This window comes from Mastigoproctus giganteus, chromosome 8 (genome assembly GCF_048544385.1).
Source record: "Mastigoproctus giganteus isolate SK-2022 chromosome 8, ASM4854438v1, whole genome shotgun sequence".
NCBI lineage: Eukaryota > Metazoa > Arthropoda > Arachnida > Uropygi > Thelyphonidae > Mastigoproctus > Mastigoproctus giganteus.
In genome coordinates, this window is record NC_143582.1 from 52,452,478 (window position 1) to 52,476,945 (window position 24,468).

Here is a 24,468-nt window from a genome sequence, read left to right on the forward strand (position 1 = left end):
TACTGGTCTTTTCTTTACCTTCTTCTGGACATAATTGATTACTGTGTTTTGTAAAGAAATGATCTAATTTAGGTAATTTATTGACTGCTTGTTCTCCATTGTTCTTGTTTGGGCTCTACTTTTCCCTTTCTCTTTTTATCCAATTTTAACTAAAATTTTTATTAATTTAATTTTAGACTTTATATTTTAAATACAAATAGCAATAATAAACAAATACATTTTTGTATGTCGATTGCTGCCTTGAACTTGAACAAAATTTAATTGAAATTAATCAACTAACAACTTTTTACCACCGTATATGGCTAAACGTTTGTATACGGTGGGGCCTATTCCTCCTGTCCTTCTGTCAAGTTGGGGAATCCCGAACACCATACGATATGACGCATACCATTTTTAACTAAAATTTTTATTAATTTAATTTTAAACTTTATATTTTAAATACAAATAGCAATAATAAACAAATACATTTTTGTATGTACACATACAGTAACCGAACGGGTGTCTGATCACTATACAAAGTTGCATTGTAAAAGCAAAATAAAGACTGCCGCCCCCTGTGTTTGTTGTGTTTTAGCGATAAGATATAAGAAGAATCCTTCCTTATTCTAGATGTATAACATTGTGAGGAGCTCAGTGAGAAAAATATTTTCATTACATGTTACGCCTGTCTATAGGCCCTCGTGTAGTAGGGGTGACCCCTACTTTATGTTTATGGGCCCTGGTGAAGTAGGGCCCCTAGGCTTTGCCTACTTTTGCTATATGGTGCTACGCCCCTACTCTCCGTATATACAGTCTGTAAATTGTGTGTGTTGTATGGTCGATTTTCTGTTTGTTGTAGGAAAAACCCGAGTTTCCGAGAGAAAAAAAAATATACAAATATAAACAAATAACCAACAACCTGTATTCATCACTTTCTTTATATCAGAAGGTGCTGTTCTCTATATCTTATCGTTCCGTTCAAAATATTCCACTTTCAGTTTTAGCTGAAACTAGAGGGCAGTGTAGTGCTGAATTGAAGCAGAAAAACATCAGCACTGTAGAGTAAACATGGTTCGCATTTTTCTGAGGGTAAAATTTTAATTTTTATTATTTTCACAATTTTCGTTATAATAATATTAACGCTGATCGGCCGTTGTGCATTCTGTTTAATGTTGTTTTACTTTGACTATAGGAGTCAATATATGCTAATATTAGAACTGTTACTGGGCGAAATTGTAAATTCTGGGTCCCCTTCGCCGGATTGCTGAACAGCCCACATAAATCTAAACAATCATACAAGCCAGCTGTTTTCTTCCTAGCGCGGTGGTGTAACTGGCGTTACAGAAGTTTCATCACTGTATAGGTTTAACCACAGAGTAATAAGATATTATTATATCTTACTACTCTGTGGGTTTAACTGTACTATATAGGTCACAGTGACATAACTATACGCTCTATAGGTCGCAGTAACATAAAGACACGATTTTGGAACCAAAAACCATTCAACTATGGTGGGGGATAGGTGGCTAGAAAGACATTATTTTTGGCAAGCTTCACATTTAAAAAATCAATTATAAAATTTTTATATTTTAAAAAGGTCTTGTAAGTATATTTTAACACTTCCTTCCCAGAGCTGTTCTCTGTATACAGTAAATTTATTACAGCGAAATGCACAAATTTCCTTGCTGAAATTTCATTCTAATAAAAATTTCTGAAAATTATTAAAAAAGAATCATTATTTGTACAAATAAATTTTACTGCATTTTCCTAATACATATAAATATTAATTTCTTCTTTATTTTACTTATACTCTTCCTCAGATTCTGCACCTGAGGAGGCATAAATTTAAATTGAGGAAAGACAGTTGTAGAATAGATGTGCAGAAATTTGCCTTTAGCCAGCGGGTGGTTGATTGCTGGAAAAAACTTCTGTTTGTCATTGTGGAAGTTGACAGCTTAAATAAATTCAAGGCTGAACTAGATCCCTTCCCAGCCATGGATTTGAGATAACATGTCATGTTCTCCTTACAGTATATGCTCTCATGACCACTAGATCAGAGGATTTTACAGTTAATCATTTCAGCAGTGAATGCAATTGCTAAACCTATTCAGCAATCAAGTGGGCTTCAACCACGGTCTGCTCAACTGCATTTGCTAGTGAATTCTAGGCGCCTCCATAGCCAGGTGGGAAGGAGCAGCAGTGTGTAACACACTCTTCTTGATTAGACCGGGGTTCGAGCCCATCACCACCAAATACGGAGGATGCAGAAAGGTCAGGGAATGACCACCGCATATCCTCGAGCAATATGGCCTTAGTTGCTAATGCTCCTAAAAACCAAATAACAAGCTAGTGAATTCTCACACTTTACCACATGGCCATATTCTGTTTAGCCCATATACTGTTTGAAAGTTTTACAGTCTGCTTTTTTTTTTCCATTTATAAGTAATTTAATATAGTCGCTTTATTAGCATTACTTAGTTGAGTCTCAACCAGCATTAGTTGAGAAGTTAGGGGGCTACCACCACCTGCAGCGAGTGGTCAGAGAGTAAACTGGCTACCCAATTGCAAAAAAACAATGGTAATCTGCAAGCTGGGACCGTGTATAGAAGACTTTTATGCCAAACATGATAAAAAGTCTTCAAAGTTTCAAGCACAACTGCTTGAGTTTCACCAAATTTTTTCATCAAATTTCTCCGAAGATGAATAACATTAGCCAATATATCACCAGTAGATTGATATAGACAGGAATCATATTGGCAATCATTGATTGGATGGAAGGTTTTGAGATAGTTTGAGAGTTGATGGATTTCATGAGGTTCTGTCAATAATATACAGGAAATTTGCAGTAGGGATGAAGATGTGATTATCCTGTTGTATAAAGCAATGGTTGGCTGTATTCAAAGGACTGCATTCAAATCTTTAAGCCTCATTTTAAGAAGGATGTAGATCTGTTGGAATGGGTGAAGAAAAGAGCAACAAGATTAGCATTCAGTTCTGCAAATTGCAGTGTCTAGAAACTGGGCATGTGCAAGGAGATCTGATTGAGGTGTTTAAGGCTCTGAATGGATTGAGTAAGCTAAATGTTGATTGCATCCTTACTCTGGCTTAGACAACACACACATGGTGGGGAGGCACAGGCTGTGGAGGTGGGTAGTTTGAATAAATTTACCGAAAGATTAGGTGAGTATAATTTATCTAATCATTATAATATTCCTGTAATAATTATTAGAGGAATTTACTGGTATTAGGAATTTAAAGTATTTACAGTATGTACATAGTTTTCTAAATTTGTAAACTGAATTTCTTGAAACAAATTCATTCCATGTTGTGTGCATATGCAGCTCACTTGGAAAAGGGTTAGGAATGCATTTAATATTAGCATTAGCAAAGGCACATGATGCAAGAAAGCAAACTTATATAGCATCAGCCAAAAAAAAAAAAAAAAACCTTATTTCACTCATCCACTTGCTCCAAATGTTTGTCAATTTCTACCTTGAATCTATTTAAGCTATCAATTTCTACGACAGATGGAAGTTTGTTCCAGCAATCAACCATCTGCTGGCTAAAGGCAAACTTCCACACATCTATCCTACAACTGTCTTTCCTCAATTTGAATTTATGCCCTCTCAGGCGATTATTCTGAGCAAAAGGAAGAATCCCATCATCATTGAGCATGCTCAAACCATTCAAAGCTTTATACGACTCAATCAGATCACCTCACAGGTGCTTAGTCTCGACACTGTAATTTGCAAAGCTTAAGCCTTTCTTCATAAGAGCAACCCTTTGTTCCATTCACTAATCTTGTTACCCTTCTCTGTACTCGTTCCAACAGCTCTACATCCTTCTTAAAATGAGGTCCCCAGACTTGTATACAGTACTCAAGGAGTGACCTGACCATTGCCTTATCCTTGCTACAAAAATTTCTGTATATCATTGACAAGATACCATGAGCTACTCTTGCACACAGTCAGAAAACTTCATATCTGCCTGCACAATTATCCCCAGGTCCTTTTCATTCTCTACCACTGTCAGTGTAGTATCACAGAATTGATACGTTACTCTGGGGTTACTGCTTCCCATATGTAGTACGTTACTTTTGTCAATGTTAAAACTTTATATGCCACCTCTCAGCCCATCTGCTCAACTTTTCTAGATCCTGTTGCAGCAGCGTACTGTCATTAGTGTTGTTGTTCTTATTTGGTTTTTAGGAGCATTAGCAACTAAGGCCATATTGCTCCGGGGACATGCGGTGATCATTCCCTGACCTTTCCGCATCCTCCTTATTTGGTGGTCATGGGCTCGAACCCCGGTCTAATCAAGAAGCATGTGCTACGCACTTCTGCTCCTTCCCACCTGGCTACGGAGGCGCCCATCATTAGTGTCATTAACAACCCTGCCAACCTTCGTATTGTCTGCAAACTTGAACATTAAGCCTGACATACCATCATCAGTATCATTTATAAATACAGAAAACAACAATGGACCCAACACTGACCCCTGAGGGATTCCACTAATAACATTAGTCCACGAGGAGCAGTGTCCATTGATCACCACTCTCTGTCTTCACCCACTCAACCATCCCTTTATCCATAACAGCAATTTGCCTCCAATGCTACACTACTCCAATTTGTGCAGCAGTCTTCCATGTGCAACAGTATCCAAAGCCTTTCTCAGATCCAAGTATATGATATCAAAGTTATTCTTTCCATCCAGTTCCTTTGTGACTACATCATAGTATCCAATCAAATTGGTCAGACAAGACTACCCCTTAACAAACCCATGCTGTGTCCAAGCTATAACTGAAGTCGTCTAGATGATCCTGTATTGCTTCTTTAACCAGTGCCTCCATTAATTTCCCTGGAACAGAAGTTAAACTAACAAATCTGTAATTATCTGTCTCCCTTTGATCCTCCTTTGTGGATTGGGGTTACATTTGCACATCTCCAATCCATGGGTACCTCCCCTGAGTCCAGGAAAGCTCTCATAATTATGATAAGGGTTTGCTTACTTCCTTTGCCGCCTCCTTTAATATAACTGAATAGATTCCATCCACCCTAGGTGCATTTCTTATGTTTATCTTCAACAGTTTCTCCTCCACTTTACTCTGTTATTACAAGATTATGTAGCTTACTGCCAGAGTTTAATACACCTGTGGCATTCCCCTCCCTGAATAACTCCTCATGTGTGAATGTCGATGCAAAATATTCATTTAGTTTGTTAGCTACCTGAGCAGGATCATCAACAGTTGAACCATCGATATCAAGTGTACCAATCTGATTCATCCTCTTCCTTGTAGAGTTTACATAAATAAAGAACTATTTGCTGTTTTTCTTTTCATCCTTTACCAAAGATTTCTCTTAATCTGCCTTCGCCTGCCTAACCTCCTTTGTGACTTGGTTACAGGCAAGCTTATATCTATCATAGGCTTCTGTGTCTCCTGTTAGTTTATATATATCCCATGCATTTTCTTCTCTGTCACATGTCTAATTAGTTCATGTGACATCCATTTAGGCCTAAATCTTGAACAATATTTCTTAGTAGCTTCCTAGTAGTTTACAAGATTAATTCTTTGAATGCTTCCCATTTTGAATTTTTTGTTAGTAACACCTTCAGTTGGTCCCACCATATAGAATTTAAATACTGTCTCCGACCACCGCAGTCACCTTTATGAAAGCAAAAACCCCTCCCTTTACCCTTGATGGTAGTTACCTCTTTGAGTAAATGTGGGTCGGAAAACTGATAGCTTGTGGGGAGACAAAGACTAATTTTTTAACAGTAGCCGTAGGCAGAGGTGAAGGTGATTCTTGCACAACTTCTATTAGAATAAGTAACGACCTGGAGTGAGGGGTGTTGGGGGTTTCAGGGACGGATGTCAGTCATCGTGAAACAGTTGGGTATATGGGATGTGTTAGAGTGGCTGGGAATAGGAATAGGTGCATGTATACTTGCATGTATACCAATGCTAGAAGTATAGTAAATAAATTTGATGGATTTGAAGCGTTGGTCAAGACATCAAACGCGGATATTGTTGGGATATCAGAGACGTGGTGTCACACAAATATAAGGAATGCCGAACTGGAATTTGGGGAGTACAATGTGTACAGAAAAGATAGACAGGATAGGAAGGGAGGAGGTGTTATGCTGTTAATAAAGAAAAACATAAAATCAAAAGAAGTGCATCCAGTTGATATAGATGAACAGTGCACTGTTGAGTCAGTTTGGTGTGACATAAGCACTGCGAAAGCAAAAATTAGAGTAGGAGTGTGTTATAGGCCTAATGACTCGAATGAGTACAATGAACAATTGTACAGAGAAATAGAGTGGGCTAGTAAATCGGAATGTCTTATGATGGGGGATTTTAACTTCCCAGATATTGACTGGAACTTGTGGGTTGGCCACTCACACACTAATCAGACTTTTGTGGATTTATTGGATGATTGTTTTCTGCAGCAGCATGTTCGAGAGGCAACCAGAGAAAGTAATACTCTTGATCTGGTTATCAGCAGTGATCATTCATTTATTAGGAATTTGCAGATAAAAGAACCACTAGGTGGTAGTGATCACAGTGTACTGATGTGGGATTTACTTAAAGATTTAATTACCATCAGGGGTAAAGGAAAGGGTTTTTGCTTCCGTAAAGGCGAGTACAGTGGTCTCCGACAGTTTTTAAATTCTGTACAGTGGGATCAACTGACGATGTTACCAACAGTAAATTCTATGTGGGAAGCATTCAAGGAATTAATCGTGGAAGCTACTAAAAGTTTCATACCTATTAAGAAATATTGTTCAAGGTTTAGGCCTAAATGGTTGTCAAATGAACTAATGAGACTCGTAACAGAGGAGAAAAATGCATGGGATGCATATAAATTATCAAGCAACTCAGAAGCCTATGGCAGATATAAATTAATCTGTAATCAGGTCACAAAGGAGGTTTGGCAGGCGAAGGCAGATTACGAGAAATCCTTGGCAAAAGATGCTAAGAAAAACAGCAAGGATATCTTTACTTATCCTTGCTGTTTACTTATAAACTCTAAAAGGAAGGGGATGAATCTGATTGGTCCACTTGACATTGATGGTTCGACTGTTGATGATCCTGCTCAGATAGCAAACAAACTGAATGAGTATTTTGCATCTACATTCACACGTGAGGAATTATTAAGGTTTGAAAATGGCAGAAGTTTATCAAATTGTAACAGGGTGCTTAATGATTTTGGAATAACTGAAAGCAAAGTGGAGGAGAAATTGTTGAAGTTAAACGTAAGAAAAGCACCTGGGGTGGATGGGATCTATCCAGTTATATTAAAGGAGGCGGCAAACCAACTAAGCAAACCCTTAGCCATAATTATGAGAGCATCCTTGGACTCAGGGGAGGTTCCCATGGACTGAAGATGTGCAAATGTATCCCCAATTCACAAAGGGGGATCGAAGGGTGACACGAGTAATTACAGGCCAGTTAGTTTAACTTCTGTTCGGGGTAAAATAATGGAGTCACTGGTTAAAGATGCATTGCAGGATCGTCTAGACAAGACTGCAGCAGTAATTCAGACACAGCATGGGTTTGTTAAGGGAAAGTCTTGTCTGACAAATTTGATAGGATATTATGTTGTGGTTACAAAGGAACTGGATGCAAAAAATAATTTTGATATCATATATTTGGATTTCAGGAAAGCTTTTGACACTGTTGCGCATGGAAGACTATTGTACAAATTGGAGCAGAATGGTATTAAGTGTAAGTTGCTACAATGGATAAAAGGATGGTTAAGTGCGAGAAGACAGAGGGTGGTAATCAATGGGTGCTGCTCTTCTTGGACTAATGTTATTAGTGGAGTCCCACAGGGTTCGGTGTTAGGTCCACTGTTGTTTTGTATATTTATCAGTGATATTGATGAAGGTATATCAGGCTTAATGTCAAAGTTTGCAGATGATACAAAGGTTGGCAGGGTTGTTAATAACAGTAATGGCAGTGTGCTACTGCAACAGGATCTAGATAATTTGAGCAGATTGGCTAAGAAGTGGCAACTGAAGTTTAACCTTGACAAATGCAAAGTACTGCATATAGGTAGATGTTACCCCAGAGAAACGTACCAACTGTGTGGTACTACACTTAAGGTGGTAGAAAATGAAAAAGACCTGGGAGTAATTGTGCAGTCAGATATGAAGTTCTCTGAGCAATGCAGACAGGCTGCCAGGGCAGGTCATGGGGTTTTGTCAATGATATATAGGAATTTTGCTAGCAAGGAAAAGGAGGTGATTATCCCTCTGTATAAGGCAATGGTCAGGCCACACCTTGAGTACTGCATACAGGTCTGGAGGCCTAATTTTAGGAAGGATGTAGATTCACTTGAGCGTGTACAGAGAAGGGCAACAAGATCGTTGAGGGGAATGAAGGGATCCTCTTACCAAGAGAGGCTTAAGTTCTGCAAATTGCAGTGGCTGGAGACTAGGCACCTGTGCGGTGATCTGATTGAGGTATATAAGGCCTTGAATGGGTTGAGCACGCTGAATTCTGATGGGATCCTTCCACTTGTTCAGATTACGAACCTAAGGGGGCATAAATTCAAATTAAGAAAAGACAGATGTAGAATAGATGTGCGGAAATTTGCCTTTAGCCAGCGGGTGGTTAATTGCTGGAACAAACTTCCATCTGTCGTTGTGGAAGTTGATAGGATGAATCAATTTAAGGAGGAACTGGACAGGCATTTTGAGGGAATGGTGTGTGTTTTTTTTTTTTTTTGGCTGATGCTGCATAAGCTCATACATTTGCTGTCTTGCATCACATGCCACTACTACTACTACTTCAGCACACTGTGATCACTGTCACCTAGTGGTTCCTTTATCTGCAGATTCTTGATGCATGATGAATCACTACTGATAATCAGATCAAGAGTATTACTCCCTCAAATTGCCTCCCGAACATGCTGCTGCTGTAGAAAACAATCATCCAATAAATCCAAAAAAGCCTTGCTAGTGTGTGTGAGTGACCAACCCACAAATTCCAGTCAATCTCTGGGAAATTAAAATCCCCTATTATAAGACACTCTGATTTACTGGCTCACTCTATTTCTCTGCACAAGTGCTCATTATACTCATCAGATTCATTAGGCCTAAAACACACACCTATTCACATTTTTCCTTTCCCAGTGATTATGTCACACCAAACAGGCTCAACATTGCATTGTCCAACAACATCAATTTGATGCATTTCCCTAGATTTTGTGCTCCCCAATTTCCAATTCTGCATTCCTTATATCTGTGTGACACCACGTCTCTGATATCCCAACAATATCTGTTTTTGATGTCTTGACTAGCACTTCAAGCTCATTGAATTTATTAACTATACTCCTAGCATTGGTGTACATGCAAGTATACATGCACCTGTTTCTACTCTTAGTTACCCTAACACAGCCCATGTATTTACTTGTTCCACTATGACTCCCAGCAGTCCTGGAAATCCCCATTGCCTTGCTTTCCAGGCTGCTGCTCAATTGCATTTCAATAGAAGCAGTGCAAGAATCACTTTCACCTCTGCCAGCGGCTACTGTTAATCTGTTAGTACATGTATCCCTCCCCCATTTGAAACTATTCCTGTGTTGGTGGTTTGATGCAGCCCTCTTGAAAGGTTTTGTTTACAAATAACCTTTGAATTTATTAGAATTGATGTGTTTTAGAAGAGCGGTTTTCGGTGTTGATCCTGATCACTTCTATAATTCTATGAGTAATTTTTGAATAGCATCATTTTAAAATAACGGTATCCATATTATTGCTCCAAATATTTTGCTCCAAATTGATTTTGCAATATTTTGTGTTCCTTTGGCCCAAAGTTGGCAGTAAGTACAGCTGCATCAGGCCTTGTGCAATCAAATTTATCCCTATTATGTAGTGAAAATACAGACACTCACCAAGTTATGTACAAACAACACATGCTTAAAATTATATTTTACTGCAGTTAGTAATGTGATATGTGGTTAGTAGTTATGGGCTTTGATTTTTTAAAAATTTATTTATTATATTTTTCTGATCAAATAAAGTAGAATGTATGAAAGCTGTATCGATATATTGTAAACAATATCGATACAGCACTGGGTCAACTTTTTCTTCATGTAAGAACCACTGGGCTTGGAACCTTTCAATCACTAATTAACAGTGACTCACAAACAGCAATGGACAATCCTTTGTGCTTTAGAAAATCTCTATCCTGTCATAATTGACAATTGCCCAAAACATATTTCGGTGTTGTAAAACATTTGTATACAACTGTAAAACAACTGTATATCTGACTGGTTACTTATTTCAAACTGATTGGAGTGTGCTAATTAATTTTATGACTGAAGTGAAATCTTCACTCTGCCAACAATTAAAATAGCAGGGTTTATTTATTTTTTGATTTTTATTATTTTTTTCCCAATCAGTGAGGGTTGAAAATGCAGAGTTTTAAATGTAGAAGAAAAATATAAAGCGATATAAGAAACTAGGAACAGAAAAAAGATTGCTGTTCGGCACGAGTTTTGTTTAGTTATCTCAGCAGCCCATACAGTTTTAGATAATAGACATATATAACTCGCTGTAAGGATACAGTACAAATGAAGGAAGATCACAGTTTTTTTGTTTTTTTTTTTTCACTTAAATAATCACTGAGTTACAGAATTTTTTTCAAATTAAATTTTTATTACATTTTTTTATTTTTATTTTTTTATTACAAAGTTATATTTGTTGTGTGTGTATCTCTGTAAATTACATAGAATCAAATACAGTGTATTTGATTCTATGGGAAAATACATCCCAAGTCTCAAACAGCTGATTTATAAAAAAAAACTTCTGGGACAACCCTTTCTAAGTTGGGGTCTTGATATGTACATATTTTATTTCCACTATGTAAGAATTTCACTTAATGAACTTTTGCACTTACGCAGTTGATAAATTAGGGAATCAAGTGGTAAGTCCTCACAGTATGTTTAACATTTACAAAATTTTGAAAAGAGCCAAAATTCATAAATCTAAATATTGCAATTTGCTAGATTAATTTATTTTTAAAAAATCTATAATTTCAGTGTTGGTTTCAGAATCATGTTTAATATAAAACTGCAGTCTGACTAGGGATACAAGATCTGTAGATAGTGAAGAGTACATCCAAATTAATTTTTCAAAGATTTCTAATGCAGCAAAGATGTTATGCCTAGGATTGCCAGGTGACCTCCTCAAAAAATCAGACAGCTATCGTTCGCACATAGCTTAACTTTTTGGTTTTGTTTATCCACAACTTAAAGTTTAGCAAATTGATGTCAGTTTCTTCAAATTGTCTTATAAAGTGGCATTATGTCCAGCAAAAAAACTTTCTTAATGCTCTCCCACTGTATAAGGCAATTGTTAAATCATGCTTAGAATATTGTGTTCAAGTATGGCAACCACACCTAAAAAATGATATAAAGCTTCTTGAAATTGTCCAAAGACAGGCAGTGCACCTGGTGAGATCAGAAAAAGGGCATCCATATTGGCAAAGATTTTTAATATGTGGTTTACAGAGCTTGGAAACTAGGCACCTTAGAGGAGACTCGATTGAGGTGAGACTCTGAGAGGTGAAAGTAAAATGAATGAGAGAAATCTTCACTGCTACGAATGATTCCAGAACAAATGGCCATAAATTCAAACTACGGTGGGGGGGAGGTTTAGACTGGATTATAGGAAGTTTTCCCTTAGCCATTTGTTAATTACTGGAATAATTTGCATCCATGGATAGTTGAGGTTGACAGCTTGGGGAAATTCAGAGGTCAGTTGGGTAGATGTGAAGAGGGAGTCAAATAGCTAGATTATTATGCTTTATTATTTGTTTATTATTATTAATTTTTAATTGATTTTTTGGCAGGAGCAGCAAAAGCCTAATGCTTTCTTGCACCGTATTGTTAATACTAATAATCGTGGGAACATTTTTTTTTTATAAAACAAAGTTCTCATTGGAAGTGGATAGACTATAGTAAGAATTAAATTGAAACTTTATTCAAAATAATAATACCAGATGTTTACATGTCCAGCATTTGCTCAGTTTGTTTACTAGACAGTAAGCTGAAATACCAGATTGTCTGGGTCAAAATTAGACTTCTGTCAACTCTAGTTATATAAGCAAGATGCCTTTGTCTGTGCTGGGAACCAGAAAAATCTTTCAAGAAAACTTAAGAATATTGGAAACAGTAGAGGATTTATAGAGGGAGATGTGCAAGAGGTGTACCTGTACTGCAATAATTATATTTACATAAACAGTCATCATACATGTTGGGCATAGTGTCTTTCTGTATGTATCTGTGATCAAATTGAGTTTGCTCTTAGTGCATCAATCTCATATTGTGGAGTAAGCAGTGTTTTTTATTTAGAGTAGTGCCATACCAAGGCAGCTATGGTGAAATGCCTTCACAGTATCAGATCAATGCAGAAAAATGATATTGGAGATTTCAAAAAATCTGAGAGACTCTTGTTTGGAAAAAGGTAACTCGTGCTTTTTTTTTTTATTCTACTAAACTAAATCGTAAGAAAGAAAAAAGAAAATGGCTTATTTATTCTCTGTAAAGTGGCAAAGTGTCTATTTATATTGAAAGCTTTATGGAAACCAAGAAATTATAGAGTTGCTTTGCAGGTGCAATATAACAACTGGAGTAACACTACTCAGCATTTATCAAGCCAGAAGTTCTGACCATATTACTGTAGTAACTGTATTCTTCCATCAAAGGACAAGTGAATATGGATTGGATAAACATTTAATGAAACAACTTGATATTGGTAAAAGTTATTCAAAAGATAATTTAAGTCAGAAAATTCCTTGCTGATAATAACTTGCCTTTTCATGAAAATGCAGAAAACATTGAAGACCATGGCTTATTTTATCAAGTATAATAAATAAAAATATTTCGCAATTATTGTTGATTCAACTTGCTTGGTAATGCAATACTGAACTGACATCAGAGAACCAGCACTACCATTTTTAGGATTTATTGGTTTAGAAGAAACTAAACTAGAAAATATTTGGTTTAAACTATTTCAAAAGAACTAAAAAGGGGAATAATGATTCATTCGACTATGTGAGACAGACTCGTGCAACAAATTTAGCTGGTTTTTATAATGTAGCATAAAAATTCACTAGAGGATTGAGAGTATGTAAGCCACACACACACAGTGCTATGCGCAGCTTTAATTTAAGAAGAGAAAAAGGTATAGAAGTTCCTGAGGAGTGTTCATACTTTTTTTTTTTTAGCCCATTTATAAAATTTTGTATAAATTTTTCTATTCTTCAACTCAAAGATGGCAAAGCTTCATGAATGAAAGGTATTAAAATCTTTATGTACGAGATTATTTTCTGCTTATTTTTAAGCAGCAGATGCATTATACATTGGTTATAAGGATGTGGTCTAGTTTCTTCTTGGATAGCCCTATAGAAGACTATTCCCTGAATCAGAACACCAAAAGAGAAGCTAAAAACAAAAAAACTGATGTATTTAGACACAGCAGCATTTTGTGCTGTTTTAAAGATTTCTCTGACAAGGATGTAATCAGCAATTCAGTACAAAACATAAAACTAACATGAATCGGTGTTATGCTTCACTGTTGAGTTCAGTGAATAGATACTGAGAAAATATACTGAGGAGATTTTTATGAGTTATGTTTTAACATAACACATAAAAGAGAATGCTATTGGGCAGATTTTGAACTAATATTTAGAGGTGACTAAAAGACAAAACAGCCAAGTTCTTCAGTGGACCCAAATATATATGCAAAATCATGTTGATTTTTCAGAAAATGTGTATTCCACTTTCCAAGTAAACACTTTCTATAAAACGTTAGATACTCTGCATATATATATCTCAAAGAATGGAATGAAAATTGTAAAACAGTAATTGTGTTCACATTCCTGTGGGATAAATAAGCTTCAGCAGGAGTTTGTTCAAGTGTATGTGGTAAGTATTGAAGAAAATTGTTTGAAAAAAGATTTAGTGCAGTTTATTTCAGTTCCCTGACAAAAGCCCACATGAAAATTCCACACAGAAAAAACCCCAGTCATAAATGCTCACATGAAAAATACCCACATGGAAAATTGCCCACACATTTCTCTGACAAGGATTAATGTAATCAGCAATTCACCACAAAACATAAAACTAACATGAATCGGTGTTATGCTTCACTGTTGAGTTCAGTGAATAGATACTGAGAAAATATACTGAGGAGATTTTTATGAGTTATGTTTTAACTCATAAGCTCATGTTATTTTTAATTTACAAAAAACAAATTATTTCATATTTCAAAATGCAACAAAATGTTGAATTTATATATTTTATTTCTACTTCTATACGATGTATTTTAATATAACTTTTGATTTTAATATAAAGTAGAATATTTGGATGTAAATATTTGGAAGGGGAAATTACAGGAAATAAAATGCTTTGGTTTTATTGCAACTAAAGCCTTTTATTTTATTTATAAAAATAAATTATTTTTTCTCTGTCTTACAAAGTGAACAGTCAACACTTTTTAGTTTTTTATCAACAACTAATTCAGACAATTTCAGTGATTTATTTATGTGTCGAGGATTTGAATATAATTTTCATTACTGTAAGTTAGCCAATCTCTGCAAGTATTTCATTTTGTCTTCTACCTGCTCATATTCCTGCACAAAAGTGGCAACCAAGTCATGCAGTGCATCATATCTTCTCTTTTTCACCTCTTGACGACCTGCCTGTGCATTAGCCAGTGTCAATCTTTGGCAAGCCAGGTCCCTCTTCAGTCCATCAAACAAAAACCACACACTGGGATGACTGCAGTGGAATAGGGAATTGTGAAATCACTCACAGCAGTTTGTACTTTTAGGCGACCATTCAAGAACTGCATCATGATGATTCCATATTCTTATTGGAAACTGGGGATCTCTACCTGCTGCACCCTCAATTGTCATTCAGTTATGAAGACAAAAGATGGCAACATAGTACAACAACCAACCAAACATTGTTATGATTCTTGTCCTCAAAAAGTAGAAACCAATGTTGCCACAAGCAAAAGGAGAGTAGTTAGTTCTACTCCTCGCAGTGTGATGGGGAATGTGTTGTCAGAGTTTTATTTTATTTTATTTTTATTTTATTTTATTAATAAAAAGATACACAACAGGTAACCATTAACAGTGTATCTGAGATCAGATCAATAAACATAATAACAATAATGTGAAATCCTACAGGACGATAAACATTGATACAAATTCAAACAATAAAGCATATGTACAAAAGAGGATTGTATTAAGTTAAGTTACCGGTAAAACAAGTAATAATTAATCCGTTAGAGAATAGAAAAATAATATAACAAATAATAAGCTACAATAATTAGATGTGAGCTAGTCACTTTGCAGTTTAAGTGAAGAGGCAAACTTGTGGATGGAGTTCATCAGTGATTGGGAGTTGTCAAAGAAGTCAATGCGAGAGTCATTTGCTGATTTGCTGATTCTGTTCAGTGGACTGAACTTCATTAAGTCCGTGTTGGCAGAGTCAAGGCGAAACGGTGTAAGGTTCCTGACTTGTCTACAGGGAGCATTGAAGTTTATTTTACTCAGGATATCAGATGCTTCATAAATTCCAGTGATTACTTTGGCTAGGAGGGCGATGTCAGCAGTAACTCTTCTAGTGCACAGAGGCCTTAGATGAAAGTAATCACACAGCGATTCATAATACACTGAGTGATAGAATAGAGGATTGCGGTACGTAAGGTAACGGATAAAGTTTTTTTGGACTGCTTCAATTTTGTTAGTTAAAGTCTTTGTGTGAGGATTCCAGATGGGTGAACTGAATTCAAGGATTGGCAGTACAATAGTTTTATAAAGGATAACCGCATATCTGTAGTTTTTGAACTTGTATGTGTTCCGTTTGATGAATCCCAGTGTTTTGAATGCTTTGCTGGTGATTTTAAGGACATGGGCATCGAATTTAGCACTGCTGGAAAAGAGAATCCCTAAGTCGTTAACTTGGTCACACCTTTCGATGATCACAGAGTTAATACTATACTCCGTATTCGTTAGTTGTGGAGATCTGCAAGATGAGAAAGAGATAACTTTGCACTTCGAGGGGTTAGCAGACAAGCCATTCAGAGATAGCCACAGAGAGAATTTATTGAGAGCACATTGAAGTTGTTGAGAATCGGTAGTCTCCTTCACTGCTGAGTAGATCTTAAGATCATCTGCATAGAGAGCAACTTGAACATTGGAGGTGTAGATGAAAGAAGGAAGATCATTTACGAAAACAATGAAGAGAAGAGGACCTAAGGGAGAGCCTTGTGGTACTCCGCTTAGTGGTATAAAACAGTCTGAGTTCACTTGATCGATGATAACGCTCAAGGAACGATGCGTAATATAGCTGCGTAGCCATGAGAGCAAAGGGTCACGGATGCCATACAGCTTAAGTTTTTCCAGAAGTTGTTCGTGCGGGACTTTATCAAATGCCTTAGATATGTCTGTGTAGACTGCATCAACTTGTAGGTGGTTATCAAGAGCTTCAGAGGTGTATTGCCAGAAAGGAAGTAAATTTGTGACTACTGACTTGCCACTGCAGAAACCATGTTGATTCTGATCGATAAAAGGCTTGAAGAATTCGAAGAGATGTTTGTGCACTGCTGTGTCGAAGAGTTTAGCCAGGCTGTTTTGCAAGGTTATGGGTCTGTAATCGCATACGTCATTTTTATCACCTTTTTTGAAAATAGGAACTATATTGACCTGCTTAAAGTGATTAGGATACTTCCCCAGCCTGAGAGACAAGTTGAAGATCCGCAGTATGAGGGGTTTCAATGTAGTGACAGTCCTTTTCCAAAATAGGCCTGGAATGTCATCTGGGCCTCTAGTATAGTCATTTTTCATGCTTTTTAATGCCGAGTTTAAATCTTCATCAGTGATAAAGAGATTAATGAGGATATCATCTTTAACAGGTGTGAAGTCAGGAAATGAGGCAGGTCTCAATGTATCATTTGTTTGAATTCTAGAAAAGTGTTTGGCAAACTCTTGAGCAATACTGAATTCGTCAGATAAGAGAATTCCATCTGCGTTTCGGAGTTGTAACTTTCTACTGGTTATGTTCTTATGCTTCATGAAATTCCAGAATGGTTTGATATCTCTGTGAGTAAGCAGACTATCCTGAACTGACTCTGTATACATGTTGTAGGAGTTTAATATGAGAGTTTTCACTTCTTTGCGGAGTTGGCTGAATATTTCATAGTATTGACTGTCACCTGTTTGCTTATATTTGTTTCTGTAGAATTCTTTGGATTTAATTTTACGTATTAGTTCACTATTATACCAGTGCGGGTAGGTAGAGCGTGCGGTAAGATGGGATTGAGGAACAATGTCAGATATAACTGAATGGACACAGTTAATCAGGTTGTTGGTGAGCACATCGATGTCATCCATAGCGTCAGCGAGCTGCTTGTCTACGTTTCTTAGAGCTAGGTTGAGCAGAGGCCAGTCAGCCTTTCTGAAATTGAATCGAGGAGTACGGGAGCTGCATTTGAAGTTATGAGAAGTCACTGTGATGTCAAAAGTAATTGGTGAATGATCCGAGTGAAATATGGGGTTGTCGGTGTGAACATCTATATGAGTAGAGGAAAATATTAGGTCGAGGTAGGCATTTTCTCTGGTTGGAAAGTTGCAAATTTGTTCCAGACCATAGCTGTGAAGCATATTAAAGAGAGCCCTAGTCTGCAGTGATGGAGAAGAAGATTCTAAATTGGCCATTTGACAGTTAAAGTCACCCAAAACCATTGCTATGTCGGCAGATTGAATTAGTGGGAAGATTGATTCCAGCGAGCTTTCTAAGTACTGGAGGTCTATATTAGTTAAGGGAGGTGGAAAATAAAGCAATACTATTAAAACCTTTAACTTGCCAAGATGAAGAAGGCAGTATACTGATTCAATATTTGTGAAATTTGATGCAGTTTCACAGAGTATATGGTTAGAATGTATAATAGCTACTCCGCCTCCACGAGATCCTCTGTCCTTTCTATGGATTGTATATTGTCCATCTATAATCTCCTGATCATCAATATTTATGGAGAGCCAGGTTTCAGTGAGCAGGTAAATGTCGTAAATATGTGAGCCTTGGATTGCTCTGAAGTGGTTTAGGTTGCTAATTATACTCCTGCAATTCTGAAGGTAAACACTGAACAGTTGGGATCTGGGGATTCTATGACGAGAGGAGAACGTAGTATGTGTAGATAGCAGGGTATCTGATTGCTATGCCGGTGGAGAGGAGATTTTGGACTCCCTTGATGGTCTGTCCGTGAAGCGTTTTACTAGAGCCCCTGATAAAAGGGATCTTAGATTCAACACTTTTTCTGTTTGTGATGGAAGGCATGTTATTATAAAAGATGAGTAGGCGGGACATCGTGTCTTCAGAGAACGGACATCTACTCCGAAACCATATTCTTCTTTAATTAGGTTGATAAGATCTTCAGATTTAGTGGAGGGTCCAAGTCTAGAAAGAAAAATTCGGTCTTTTGTGGGAATAATTGTGATATTATACTTGTGTTTGAGTAACTGAGATTTTTCTGCAGTAGTTACATTCTGTGTTTGATGAGTTATGGCTGGAAGCTTGGAGAAAGTACCTTGAGATATAGATGCTTTAATATTTTCTGACGGTTTGTTCTGTTTTGATCTTTGGTGCGATATTTGAGACTGGCAATCAGAAACAGGTTTACTCACTGTGGCGGCAGATCTACAGACAGGTTTGCAGACCTCATTAGATGTGGCAGCAGTTATTTTTGCATATGTTGCCTTAACTGATGTTGAAGAGGATTCCGCTTGGTGACTCTGAGCTTGTGAAATAGAAGTACAGACAGAACTGTTCCGCAGAGGAGAGTAGGTGGGAGGAGTGGTTCTATTTACATCAGAAGAATCATCTAACAGAGTCTGTTTGGCAATAAATTGCTCAGTTGAATGACTTGAATCATGAATGTTAGCAGGCTTGGGCAAGTTAATATTTGCAGCAGTAGAACTATTGAGGCCGGTGGAAGGTGAAGATCTGGTCTCAGTACTGAGGGCATCGTCAGTTAATGAAGAATTCGTATTCACTTTGAGCCCATTGGTGTCGAGAGTAGGTTCAGAATTCTTCCTAGCTTCCCTTAAGTGGCAAGACATAACTGATGTGAGATTTTTAATTTGGGCGTTAATGTCAGAAATTTCAGCCTGTTGATTAGCTAATATTGTTTTTATACCACAAATCTCCATGTATAGCTCGCTGTTTCCTTCATTGAGTGTATTAGAATCCAGGAGAATTTCAGAGTTTGCAGTATGAGGTGCACTGATTAGATGAGTTTGAATGAGGATTTTCTGCATAGTGTTAAAGAGTAGTTCCTGGAATTCAGTTGATTGCAGAATACCAAAGGTTGGATTCAGAGTTTCCGTAGGGAAGGAGTTAGCGCTGTGATCTTCTGACAGCACAGATGTTTGAGTTGATGCATCTGAGATTTGATGCGACAACAAAGAAGGATTAGAGGCTTCATCCATGTACGATTCAGAGTCGGTATTTCTAGTTATTGGCATGATATTTGTCTCAAATGTACTAGAGTACGGCATTTCAACTTTGTTAGCCGAAGAGGAGGAAAGTGACTCAGTTTCCGTGCTGTTTGGCGTTGCAACAGTTATAGGGCTTTTCTGAGAATTTCTGAGTCGACATCTATCACAACAGAATGATTTCCCCGACTTTTATTTAATTTTTTCAGGTCAGAATGTGTACAGTCATTGCATATTAATTGTTTGCACTCAATACATTGGACAATGGGGTCAGAGCTGGTCCCACAGATGGTGCAGACGTTAGAATTTTGACAGGAGGTAGTATTTGTCATATTGAATTCAGTTACTGTAGTTTTACTAGATAATTTAATATCACCACAGTTGTGGTTTAGCAAGCAATAGGCACTGTGACCAGCCGGTCGCCTTAGTTGCCCTGCAGTGAAATCCACAGGGAGCAGGGGACTAAGTAGGGAGGGAAGAACAGAGCGGCTAGGCAAAACTCTAATGCCTGGTCAAGGTCAAGTGTCTGTTGGACACATGTATAAGTTGAACTACAAGATAATGGCTGAAAGCGCTTGTATGGAGTAGCGGAATGAACATGCAGAAATTCATTTAATACTTATCTGTTGTCCGTTCAAATAATACAGTACTTGCACCTGGCAGTCCAAGGGCCTATCCTTATGTGGTGGCACTAATAGGAACTTAATACTTTAAATAAAAAACACACAAAACAAGAAAAGTTTACGGAGCATATCATACAGACAGCCGGACACAATCATCCCCCTGAGAGTTGAGTAATGATGAACTGGCCCATATGCCCAAACATCATCCTTTGCAAAAAATCTTCTCAATCACAGAAGACAGTCATTTGCTTAATCCAACAACAATAAATTTTGACATTTCTGAGAAGTACCATCAACTGATACTTCATGATTCATGTGTGGATAATCCGGACAGAATTGTGGTTTTAGGTGATAAAGAACTCTTGGTTGAATTGAACAAAGAAACAATCTATGGAGATGGCACCTTTGATAAAATTCCACCAACTGTATACATGGCATGCCAAGGTGGGTAACTCGTATCTGCCATGTATTTACATTTTGTTACAAAAAAAGAACTTGGATACTTATAACATCAGGCTACTCTGCTGTCAGACAACAGCTCCTATATGGGCAAGTGCTGCCTGGCACCCAACACTAGTGCAGGATGTCTGTGCTGGTGATGTCTGCTTAGTAAGTCTTACTATGTTTTTTTTTTTTTTTAGTAGGAACTCGGATCAAGGTTTTTTTTTTTTTTTTTATTATACCTCTTTCCTGAGTGCAGGATGATTTTTTTTATTTACTTTTATAATTATTATTATATTTTTTTAATTTTATTATTTATTTACTTTATTTTATTACTATTATTTATCTATTTATTTTATTTTGTTTATTTTTTTATTTTTATTTTATTTTGTTTATTTTTTTATTTTTATTTTTTTATCTTATTTTATTTTATATATTTTTTATTTATTTATTTTTTGCTGACACTCGGGTTGTTTTTTTTTTTTTTTTTTTTCGTTTCTCTCACCTAAGTGCAGGATTAAATTATTATTATTTTATTTATTTTATTTTATTTCTTTGTTGTCCACCTGGGTGTGGGAAGGCTAGTGCCCACCAGGCTTGCACTTCTGGTGGGTGCGGCATAGTGTGCTAGTCACACAGACAGAATAATAGATTCAGGCCAAGCTCCTCATGACAGGGTCAGGCACCGGAGAGAATTTGCCCATATGGTGACTGCTCCCTGGTGGCGAAGAGGCCTGACTAACAAGTACAACGTATTACACTTTACTAACATTCTTGTATTTTACACTTTTCAAGCCCCTTGTAGAAATTTTACATCAATTATGGAGTACACAGGTGGAGATGTGCGGAAGCCTAGGAGCCACCATCAACAAGAATATACATAAACATATACTAGTGGAAGTGCTATACCAGTAGGTGCCAGCAATCCTGTTCCCAGGCTGCCCAACTTGGGAGTCAGCAAAAAAAAAAATAAAATAAAATAAAAAAATAATAATAAAAAAAATGATAAAATTAAATAATAATAAATAAATCAATAAATAAAAATAATAATGATGATAATAAAACATTTCTACCCATAAACCAGCAGGAGTCTATGTCCCACACTGGTGATCTTTTACCAGTGCCAGCAAAAAAAAATGCAAGTTACAAGGAGGAGAAAAAAACCACGCCCCTATTCAAAAGTGCAAACGGAAGCAGTACAACTGCGCAGGAGTAATCTACTCCAACAATAATAAAGCATGCAAGTGTTTTCTCTTATTAAAGACTTGATAACTAAATTCCTGGAGAGCATTATAGTATGACTTATTACCTACATATACATGTTGACAACCTGGTCTTAATTCAGGTATCACCAATAACAGTTGGTTTCTATAATCTGAGTAAATACTGCACTCATACAAAATATGATGCCAGGTATTCCCAGCACCATGACAACAATTAGGGTTCATCACAAGGCCAAATTTAAACAGCTTATCATTTAATGACCCATGCCCTGTCAAAATGTATCACAGTTGCATACTTGGATAAAACCAACTATTCTTTTTACTAATTTAAAACAAATTAACATCAGGAATAAATAAATGTGTAACACAGCCCATTTCACTATCATCCCAGCACGCTTGCCATATCGTGACAACTTTCTTCATAACATCCATCTTGGTAACTTTAGTTTGATCTTCAAATTCATTTAATAAATTCATATATGAATAATTTAATCCCTTCCTTAAAGAATACCAACAAGATCTGTAAATAATATACAAGTCTAAGGGAATCTGCCCTGCAATAACTTGCAGTACAAATTTTTATTATCCATCCACTAATAAATTTATCCATAATAAATTTTTTATTATCCATCCACTTATGCCAAACAATAAATCCATAGGAGACAATGGGCAAAAATACTGCCTTATAATATAACTGTAACACTCTCCTTTTCAGTCCCCAATCTGTTCGAGTAATATGTATTACAGCGGCCATTAAATTCTTAATCTTTTCGCTTACAAAAACCAGATGTGGCATAAACAGCAATCTGTTATCTAAAATAATTCCTAGATTCTTAACCTGTGATACCGTTGGTATCTGTTTACCATGTAGTAGAACTTTTGGTGGTCTACCAGGATCCAGTTTCCCTTTAAATACTATCATTACTGTCTTTGAAGGGGATTCTTTCAGCCAATATTAGCTAACCCAAGTAACCAAACTAGATGAATTGCCGCAGCTCTTTCTTCTAACATTTTCCTGGATCTACCTGGATTTTATATGATGAGAGCCTTGTCGATCAATTCGGCCCTGGAAAGATTGTGCAAGGCTCAAGGGGTTGAATTTTTTTCAGCCTGGTCGGTACTCATTAACAGGAGAGACTGCTTCTACAGGGATGGGATACACTTAAATAGAAAGGGTGCAAGAATATTTACTGATGCTATCAAGGCAGTGTTAGGTGGATCGGAAAACTGCTAGCTTGGGGGGGGGATACAAGGACTAATAGATTAACAGTAGCCACTGGCAGAGGTGAAAGAGATTCTTGCACTGCTTCTATTGGAATGAGCAGAAGCCTGAAAAACAAGATGCAGGATATTTCAGAGACTGCTGGGAGTCACTGCAGTACAAGTAAACACATGGGTTGTGTTAGGGTAGCTAAGAATAGGAACAGGTGCATGTATACTTGCATGTACACCAATGCTAGGAGTTTGGTAAATAAATTTGATGAATTTGAGGTATTGTTCAAAGGTGGATAATGTTGGGATATCAGAGACATGGTGTCACACTGATATAAGGAATGCAGAATTGGAATTTGGGGAGTACAAAATCTACAGAAAGGATAGACAGGATAGGAAGGGAGGAGGGGTTATGCTATTAGTTAAGAAACACAAAATCCAAGGAAGTGAAGCCAGTCGACATTGCTGGACAGTGCAGTGTTGAGTCAGTTTGGTGTGACATAAGCATTGGGAGATCAAAATTGAGAGTAGGAGTGTGCTATAGGCTTAATGACTCTGATGAGTATAATAAGAAACTGTACAGGGAAATAGATTGGGCAGAGAGTCTTATAATGGGGGATTTTAATTTTCCAGATATTGACTGGAATTTGTGGGTTGGTCACTCACACACTAGCAAGGCTTTTGTGGATTTATTGGATGATTGTTTTCTACATCAGCATGTTCAGGAGGCAACTAGAGGGAGTAATACCGTTGATTTGATTATCAGTAGTGATTCTTCATGCATTAAGAATCTGCAGATAAAGGAACCACTAGGTGGCAGTGATCACAGTGTGCTGAAGTGGGATTTAATCAAAGAGGTAACTATCATCAGGGGTAAAGGGAAGGGTTATTGCTTTCGTAAAGGCGACTACGATGGTCTGAGACAGTATTTAAATTCTATATAAAGTTGGACCAACTGATGATGATATCAACAGCAAATTCAAAATGGGAAGGATTCAAAGAACTTATCTTGGAAGCTACTAGGCTTTACATGCCAACTAAGAAATATTGTTCAAGGTTTAGGCCTAAATGGATGTCACATAAACTAATGAGACATATGGCAAAGAAAAAAAATGCATGGGATACATATAAATTAACACATGACACAGAAGCCTATGATAGATACAAGTTGATCTGTAACCAAGTTACAAAGGAGGTTAGGCAGGCGAAGGCAGATTATGAGAAATCTTTGGCAAGGGATGCAAAGAAAAACAGCAAAGAGTTCTTTACTTATGTAAATTCTAGAAGGAAGAGGATGAATCAGATTGGTCCACTTGATATCAATGGTTCAACTGTTGATGATCCTGCTCAGGTAGCTAACAAACTAAATGAATATTTTGCCTCAACATTCACATATGAGGTGTTATTCAAGGAGGGGAATGCCAGAGGTGTATTCAACTCTGGCAGTAAGCTACATAATCTTGTAATAACTGAGAGT

General features: G+C 36.9%; 1 protein-coding gene across 1 annotated transcript in view; it reads left to right on the top strand.

The window, feature by feature from the left end:
- Positions 1 to 976: 976 nt before the first annotated feature.
- The window catches only part of NdufV3 (NADH:ubiquinone oxidoreductase subunit V3), a 62,417-nt gene continuing 38,925 nt past the window's right edge, over positions 977 to 24,468 (top strand). Inside the window, exon 1 of the mRNA XM_090379447.1 lies at positions 977 to 1,068. Within this exon, the coding sequence (XP_090235573.1) occupies positions 1,048 to 1,068 (21 nt within the window). The 5' untranslated portion in view covers positions 977 to 1,047. The remainder of the gene's footprint in view (positions 1,069 to 24,468) is intronic.